The 9,482-nt window shown below is 36.0% G+C and overlaps 1 protein-coding gene across 1 annotated transcript in view; it reads right to left on the minus strand.

The window, feature by feature from the left end:
- CUNH14orf39 (chromosome unknown C14orf39 homolog) overlaps window positions 1-8,028 on the minus strand; it is a 31,387-nt gene extending 23,359 nt beyond the window's left edge. The window contains exons 1-7 of the mRNA XM_028752182.1: window positions 7,980-8,028; window positions 7,830-7,886; window positions 6,518-6,644; window positions 4,531-4,620; window positions 2,572-2,759; window positions 2,437-2,479; window positions 718-838 (exon numbers count right to left, since the gene is read on the minus strand). Of these exons, the coding sequence (XP_028608015.1) occupies window positions 718-838; window positions 2,437-2,479; window positions 2,572-2,759; window positions 4,531-4,620; window positions 6,518-6,644; window positions 7,830-7,886; window positions 7,980-8,028 (675 nt within the window). The remainder of the gene's footprint in view (window positions 1-717; window positions 839-2,436; window positions 2,480-2,571; window positions 2,760-4,530; window positions 4,621-6,517; window positions 6,645-7,829; window positions 7,887-7,979) is intronic.
- Between the last annotated feature and the right edge of the window lie 1,454 nt (window positions 8,029-9,482).

A 9,482-nucleotide genomic window follows, 5' to 3' on the forward strand; every position in this document is an offset into this window, starting at 1 on the left:
ACACATATGCACACACATGCACACACACATACACACATGCACACACACAGCAGGAGCAGGAAACTGAGGGACAATATCTCAACTGCAGAGGACACACACATGCATGCACATGCACACACACACACAAGTGCACATCCACAGCAGGAGTAGGAAGCTGAGGGACCACATCTCAACTGCACACAGGACATACATGTGCACATGTACACACACATGTACACACGAATGCATGCATGCACACATACACAGAGGGAGAGGGGGAGATGGAGATGGAGAAGGGATGAGGGAGAGAAGGGGAGGGAGGGAGGGAGACAGAGAAAGAGAGAGAAAGAGGGAGGGAGGGAGGGAGACAGAGAAAGAGAGAGAGAGAGAGAGAGAGAGACAGAGACAGAGACAGAGACAGAGACAGAGAGAGAGAGCGCCTTTGTCCATATTTAAACTGTCTTTAAAAACAGCTCTTCTGAATCGGAGAGATAGCTCAACAGTTAAGAGCACTGTCTGCTCTTCCAGAGTCCTGAGTTCAATTCCCAGAGACCATATGGTGGCTCACAACCATCTGTAATGTGATGTGATGTCCTCTTCCGGCATACAGGTGTACATGCAGATAGAGCACCCATGCATTAAATAAATAAATGAAACTTAAAAAAAAAACCTCCTCTAAGACTGAAGACTAACATTGTATTTATATATTAGCAATATATTAAAACATAAAATATATACCTTATTTAAAGAACTAATTTCTATTTCCATATCATCTGCTTCTTTCTCCAATTCAAATGATTTTTCGGTAAAATTGTTGGCACATTTAAGAATATCTTGTGTTTTATATCTCAAATTAACTCTTTTTATGTTAAGGAACAGGCATGAAATAAACTTTACATTTACTATATAGTTAGTATTTACATGTATGTTCTACAAAAGCAATATTAATAATTGGTATCTGAAAACAAAAATATGACTAATATAGTTTACCTTAGTATATTAATGAACTTAAAAAATAACATTCTATAAAGAATACTTATTACAATATTTTCTTTCAATAAAATATTTTTATAAGGTAGCATTCTCATCTTTTTCTATGCAAGTTCATCCTGTTATTTGGCATAGCTAATAAAACATTAATAATAAGCTCAAGTACAATTAAATTTCTATCATTTATTTATTCCAGACAACATTAAAAATGCACTCAATTTATCTTCTGTTTATCCAAAATGTTCATCAATATATCCTGTATAAAGAAAAGAGCATCCATCTGGATATCCTGCTTTAACTGTATTTATATTTATAGAGTAGTTCTTAGTTATTAATAGATATCCTATGCTGTTATTAAATAATGCAATTTCCTAAGTTACTATACAATCCATTTATGAGAACTAAGACCTGAGAAGAATAATAAACTGTGAATAAAATTCTTAAGAAACTTTATTATTCCTTTCCTATCTTGCCTTATACATGATTTTCATGCTACAACACAAAGCATCCAGTGAATGTTCTATCAAGCGTTATTACTAAAAGTATTCAAAGTTTCATACATAAATACTTAATCCCTAATCTTTGATTCTTCCTACCACCATCTATTTCTCTTTGTCATTCAAACTTCGCATGTCATCCCAAATCATATCCAACTCCTTAAACTCTGGCTGTTCTTAAATCTCTGATCCTTACCACTGAGAATTTAATGCTCATCAAATAAAAAAAAATAGTCTAAAACCAAAATATGAAGTCAGCAGGCAGTAGAGGCATTTAAAGAATGGCTTAGGAGGGAATAGGAACAAAATGAATGGATAAAGAAGAAGACAGCACAAACAGTGGAATTGTAATCTGCTAAGAAAGCATATAAGGATTCTAAAGGTTGAAAGAAGATTAAAGTTTTAAGTTCATCATCAGGGAAGATCTCTCTGACAAACAGGTGATACTTAAACCACTTAAGAATTACTTAACTATCTATTATAGTGCTACTTATCAGATTTATTTCTGTGTCTATTTCCCACACTAAGCTGCAAGTTCTTTGTTTGCGCTGTCTTCTTTATCCATGCATTTCTTTTGTTCCCACTCCATCCTAAGCCATTCTTTCAATGCCTCTACTGCCTGCTTTCTTCAATTCTTCAATACATTTCAAAATGAATACTATGATGTACTTTCTTACTCCGTTCTATCCTAAAGAATATTTAATAATCAATTCACCTGGAATGTTTTAAAAGATAAAGTTTTTCATGATTTGATAGCCACTTTAAAGCCATTTCATTTTCTCTTAAATTGCTTGCTTCTGATCACATGAGCATATATGAAAACTAACCCCAGAAGACTTTTAAAGTCATCTTTAAAAATCTGACTTAAACTGAAAAGTACATGAGACTCTCAACATGAAAACACATTAACAGTTAAAAACATAAATTATACTTATCTAATAAAATTGTAAGTGAAATCTGTTGTGGATACATGTATAATGTCCATTTAGTAAGAGATGGGAAAGGAGCAGGCACTGTAAAACAAATTTGTAATTGAAAATGTTTATATTCTTTTCAGTGTAAAAATGCTGTAACCAAAGAGTATATATAATAAAAATGTTAATACCTAGAAATTTCATAAGAATAGTTTCGTTCAATTTTAGTTGTTCAGTACATGCCAACACTCTATTTTTAATTTCTTCATGTTCTTTTTTCTTCTCATAATATTTACATGAAAAACGTGTTTCTGAGTATTTTAGTTGGTATTGTTTCAAAACATCTTCATACTGACATATATAATCATGATACATTTTTCTGTTAAAATTAAAAGAAAATATGTAGAAATCTACAAGCTTAGCAAGTATCATTTATTAAGTCTATCCCATTAAGCACAAATAGCATTCACTCATCTTTAAATGCTCTCTTCTTCAAACTCTACCTGACTTTTCCACCGAACATGTCTTACTACCTGAGTCAGTCACTGCACTCCTTAATCCTCTTCAATTTATCATCCATTCCTGCCATTTTAATGCCATGCTTTGAGAATTTCATGCAATGCATTTTGACCTTATTAACCTTGAACTCCACACAGATCTATCCCACCTTCTGACCACCCTAACTTTGTGTCTCCTTTTTGTTACTAGCCTATCAACTCCAATTTGCGCTATGCACACATTTTGGGATGTGGGGGCATCCGATGGAGCATAGTCAACCTACCAGAAGCCAACTGCTTAAAGAAAACTGACTCTCCACACACACTATCATTACCACTAAGTCATAGACTATCCATAGCTCCTCAGTTGTGGATGGGGCTAATGAATCCCCTTCTTACTCCACGCTAGAATGTTGACTGGCTCAATAGTGTTCAGGCAACCATAGCTGCTGTTTGTAATTGTGGCTTCCTGACATGTCTATAGACACTATTACTAAGCTCTGTCTTCTTTAACAAGACACTGAAACTGAGTCCCTAAATAAGCTCCTTTTCAAACTCTGCATTTGCTAGTTAATTACTCACCACTTGGAGTAACTTGGGCAAACAGTCTTAAGGGATACATTTAAGAAACAGGATACCTCTAAGAAAGCTAACATACCATGTGAGTTAGCATATATCCATCTCATTAATAATATATGTATGACCACTCTTCTAATATACTCCATATAATAATCCGGCCAACGACATAACTTTCCTAAGTTACATCCAAGAAGAATCATTATTATCTCACCTATTAGTAGCAATAGTAGTTTTCATGAATGCTTGGACAAGATTGATTTGCTTTAGTTTCTCATAGAAATATTTTTCTTTAAAGAACAACAAAAACAAAAAACAAAAAACAAACCACTTGGGGGCTTACAGAGATAGTTCAGCAGTTAAGATCCCTGCTCTGGGATATTTGAGCCTCCAGGGACACCAGGCACACTTTGCAATACACAGACATGCATGTAGGCAAAATACCCATACACATTAAATAAATAAATAAATAAATAAATACTTTTTAAAAGTCTTAAATGACAATGAATTACACTGGCATAAGCACACATTCGTATGCATGCACACTCACACATAATTTTAATTATTCCCTTCTTTATTTATAAATGGAAACCAGCTTGAGTTTTGAGAGGGCGTGTAGAGGAGAGTAAATGAGGAAAGGATGCAAATGAGAGCAAGGTCTGACACATATGTGTGAACATGTCATGATGAATACCATTATTTTGCACGCTAACTTCATTATATTATCAATCATCCAATTATAGTAATATACTTTCCAGCATTGCAAAACAGTCAATATCCCCGAATTTTCATGAGTTAATTCTACACTTTAGTATTCCTTTACATGGTTTCCTATAAAGGTCATTACTTGAAGGATTCTGCTACAATAGTTGTTGCTGAAAAGTAGCTTATATCTGAGAAAATATCTAAACATACAAAATTAAATGGAGATTTATAATAGACAGACTTAAAATGGTACACAAAATCCATTTACTTAAAACTCAAAATACAAACTTGCTACATTTTCGCCTGTCATTCTTATACAACATGCTGACAATACAACTTTATGGAGCAGATACAACATATAAATTACTGTACTTGTCCTTCTCATTGGTTTCTTGGTAAGCAGTAAGTCGGTCTTTTATATAGTCTTCATGTTTACGGAAAACATCACATGTTGGCTTCCAGCTATGAAAAAAATTATAGTTGTGATTACATCTCAAATGACAAATTGATCATTTAAAAATGAATATAATGGAATGAGTATAAGAACAAAAAAAGAATGTAATCATTGAAAGAACAATGAATCTTTCTGTTGGGGTTTTGCTGTGTAAAGTTGTGCCTCTGTCTTTCCTCACACCTACCTAAGGCATTCTCTGATAGGCTTTAATAAAAATCCAATGGCCAATTAGTTAGGCAGGGAGTCAAAGGCAGGACTTCCTGGGAAGGAGAAAAAGGAAAGTTTTTCCCCAGGAGACATCAGAGGAGACAGATATTGATTATGTGGCTGGATGGGGCTAGGTGGTCAGGTTAACTTAGATGAGCCAGTTGAGAGTCTGCCCAGGTAAGGCCTAAGCTTTGAAATATTAAAAGGTCTTTGTGTGGTTATTTGGGGAAAAGCTGGTTAAGGAATAATTGCCACTATATTAATTTCCAGCATTAATTTATACAGAACATAATAATCATTTAATCTACATCTTTCTCTTCCTAGAGAAAAAGAGTTCACATTAAAAATATGATCCTATCCTATCACCGCCACTATGAGCACTCACTTGCTCATACATAGTCATTACATTTTACATAAAACTGGCTCTCAGTAGAGGAGCACAGGCTGGACTGTGCACCTCCATGGCATTTGTATTACATACTCTATTAATGGTCTTGTATTAGTACTCCAGCATTAGTCATCATTATTCTTAACTTCTTTCCATGTCAAATATGCATGTCATAATTTCATTGATGGTCAAATGTTTAGTAATAAGTATACACCTAAATTTATGAAACCCCTAATGTTGGATATTAGAGTTATTTTTATTTAGTGTTTTCCAATAGTTAAAAATTTAAACAAGAAACTCAATTCAATTGCAACCAAAAAGATTTGAGTGACTAAATCCAAAGATACATTTTTTAAAAAAAGTCTTCTACCTTGAAAATTTTAGGTTGATTTTTTATGTCTATGGGTGTTTTGCCTGCTTGTCAGTCTGAATGTATGAAGTCAAATGTATGAAGTACCTACAGAGGTCAGAGCAAGTGTTGGATCCTCTGGGACTGGAATGACAGCCAGATGTGCTCCACCATGTGGGTGCTGGAAACTGAACACCAGACCTCTGCAAGAGCAGTTAGTGCTCTTAACTTCTGGGCCACCTACCTCTTCATTCCCTAGGTTAAGTTCTTACAGAAAAACAAGACTTGAAAAGCCAAAAATCAAAATTACTTCAGATTTATTTAATAGCAATTTTATACACCAAGCTCATACTCAAAATCATCTATTTGTCTGTATGTAGACAGGATCTCACATATCCCAACCTGTCCTGGAACTCTCTATGTAGCTGAGGACAACCTTGAGTTTCTGATTCTTCTATCTGTATCTCTCAAGTGCTAGGATGTGCACAAGCATGTGCCAACACTGTTAGTTTACAAAATTCTGTATTTAGATTAAGTATATCTGAATTAACGAGATTTTATAACTCTGTAGAATCTTCTGTCTTTTTACAATACCACATAACTAGGGAGTTTGACTTAATTATTTGCTAATATGGATACTAACTTGGGAGTTGGGGGTTAGTTCAGTGGGAGAGAAAAATGTACAAGGCCTTGGGTTCAATTCCCAGGGGAGGAAAAAGAGGAGAAAGAGGAAGACAAGAGAAGGAAAAGGAAGAGAAGGGGGACAGAGAACACTGTTGCTTTAAAATAGGACTTTTGCTTGTTTGTCTATGGTAATCACAAATGGTCTTGCACATGTTAGGCAGTTGTTCTACCATTGAGCTACATTCCCAATTCAACATTTTTCTACTATAAATTCTAAAACCTTGAGTAAAAATATCAAATGATAATTAATGGATGTTAATTTCTATCAAATACTTACTTACTACAGCTGTCCTTGATTTCTTTACTATGTTTATAGTAAAAAGCAATGTCCTCATCTACTTTGTTTATAGCTTCACATATCTTAGAAACATTTGCTTTGTTTTCTTTAATACTTTCAAGGCATTCTGAAAAAGGAAATGTTTGTTTTATTTAACTAGAAAACATAAATAAAGAAATATACCAGAAAAACAAAAGTATATGGCAATATATCTAAAAGGAGGAGAATCAGAAAGCAATAAGGAAGAGAGGCCTGAGAGACAGGCATTTATACTAAAAATCAAAAGAACCACAGCCAGGCCTAGATCCAGAAGCTAAAAAGAACAGAAGACTCTAAAAACAAATGTCCCTGTCCCCTCATCTTTTACAATAAGGGTTAAATTAGAGGGCATTTAAAGCTAATCTATCTTGTGATGCTTGCTGTAAACTCTTGTAAGCATTTACTCATATTACCAAAGGTGTTTTTGACAAATGTGAAATTTCACCCATTACACATCAGTTATTAAATACACCAACACATTACTCACTAAATAGAAAAGGTACAATTTTTAAATTGGCATACATTCTTAAAAATTCATGTGTATGTGTATGCCTGACTGTATACATGTGTACTATGTGTGTGCCTAGTGTCCATGGAAGAGGCAGCCAGATTCCTTAAAACTGGAATTACAGTAAGTTGTGAAATCACCATGTGGGTGCTGAGAACTGAACCTGAGTCTTCTACAAGAGCAACAAGTGCTTTTACTTATCGAACCATCTCTCCAGCTCTGAAATAATTTATTAATACACTATTTTCTTTTTGACTTCAGAAGAATAACTTTTTGTAGAGTACTAAAGAACACTAAAAAGAATACTAAGAATACTAAAAAGTTGACAGTTCTGTTTTCAAAACTAAAATTAGAACTGAACCATTTTAATTTATTTAATTTACCCTGCTATTTTACTTATTATTTTTTCAGAATCATTCTTCCTGAAAATGTGCCACTTGACAACTTCTGATTTTCTTTTATTATTTCTAGAAAAAAAAATTCCTATATTTGAAATGACTCTTACTTGAAAGGGAAAAAAGGTCTTTGCGCTGTATATAAGGGATTATTTCTGAGAAGTTCTTTACAAAATGATGTTGAATACAAACATTTTTGCAACACTGTTCCAACTATTCACTCCTAAAATAAATAGCTCATTGTTACTCAAAGGAAAGCTCTCCCTCTCACACACAACCTATAAGTTGCCCTAAGCAGTGTAATTATGCATTATGCTATGTAAGACAAAACTAAAAGACTAAAATATTTATTTCATGCAAAACTACTTACTATTAATTCTTTGAATCATATCTTCTTTAGTAGTTATGTCTTGCTCATACTGGAAAACTAAAATAAACATTTCTTTTGTAATTTTTCTTCATGGTTAAATGTCAAACGTTAACACAAATTACTATTTCTTTATTTTCATTTTATACCTACCAAATTCTAACAAAAGCCTGTCCAAACTGGCAAACAGATTATCATTCATCTCGGACACTGTGTAAAATAAATAATAAAAATTTCAGAAGCCACGCATAAAACATAAAACAGCATACATAAAGTAAGAAACTTTCAAATACAGCATTCTTAAAAGAAGACTATAGGTGGATTAAGACATGAGGAGAAGGGCGTCTCTTCCAATTATCTGCTGAATTCCCAGCCAGGGATTCCAGAGCTGGGATAACACCCAAAGGGTTCTGCAGACGGAAAGTTCTGGAAGTTTCTCTGCGAGACCATTTATATAGGGTACTGCAGGGAGTTTTTGACTGACTAGAACCCAGACATCCAGATTTCTTATGATATGTTCCAAAACTTCCGTGTCAACTGTAGGGGAATTCTTAAAGTCCTTCGTGAAAGGGACCCCCGAGAAATGGTGCACTTTGACGTGTATGAATTGACCACCACGGTTTTGTTTTTTAGGATTTTCCGCCAGGCTGGGCTGTGGTGGCGCATGCCTTTAATCCCAGCACTTGGGAGGCAGAGGCAGGCGGATTTCTGAGTTTGAGAGTTCGAGGCTAGCCTGGTCTACAGAGTGAGTTCCAGGACAGCCAGGGCTACACAGAAAAACAAAACAAAACAAAAAGATTTCCCCCAGCTCTCAGCCCTAGACCCGCCTGAGGCTAGTTTCGCATCCCGCTCCTGCAGTCGAGGCAGGAGTTCGCTCAAGGACAACGCCCCTTCCCTCCCGCAGACGCTCCCCTCAGCGGAGACCACGTGGCTCTGTGGGAGCACCGCCCACACCGCCGCCGCCCCCTCAGACCACTCGCCCACCGCGTCCCCTCCCCTCCCCGGCCCACCTAACAGGTCCTTACGGACCCCCGGGCATCCGCGCTCGCTCTTCCCGGGGTCCCCGGCGCGGAGTTCTGGGAACACCCCCGACCTTCCGAGTTTTAAGAGTTTAAGCCCTTTGGCACCGCCCTTGGGAGACCCCGCGCACCACGTGGTCAGCCACAGCTCTCGCGAGATCACGTTGACTGGGCTGTTGTAATCAAGCCTTCCCGAGGTGGAGCCGTCAAAAATCCCAAAATGGGTGCTGGATGCAGAAAGCAGTGCCAAAAGGAATCTGCGGCTTTCTTCAGGCTGGTGTTCTTCAGACACTACGCAGGCCTCACGAACAGAAAGTCTTGGAAATCAGCAGTAAAATGGACATTAACTTTAACACAAGAAGAAACTTGAACTCAAAATGCAGCTTGAATTCAGCATTTCTCAAAACTTGTTGCAAAGCAAAATTTGAGACTGTTTCATTTGTTCTGGTTAAAAAAAAAATCTTTTTAAAACTACTGTCCCTAGGTAATTTATACATTCAAACTTTGTGTATCCAAAGCAAACATGCAGAAGAAAAAAAAGAGAGAATTCCCTACATTGCGTCCGTTTTTATTTTTTAATTGACTAGTAATGGGGACTGAACCACTGAGTTCTACCATCTCTCGGTTTGATGTTACT

This window comes from Grammomys surdaster, unplaced genomic scaffold, assembly GCF_004785775.1.
Source record: "Grammomys surdaster isolate TR1022 unplaced genomic scaffold, NIH_TR_1.0 127, whole genome shotgun sequence".
Taxonomy (NCBI): domain Eukaryota; kingdom Metazoa; phylum Chordata; class Mammalia; order Rodentia; family Muridae; genus Grammomys; species Grammomys surdaster.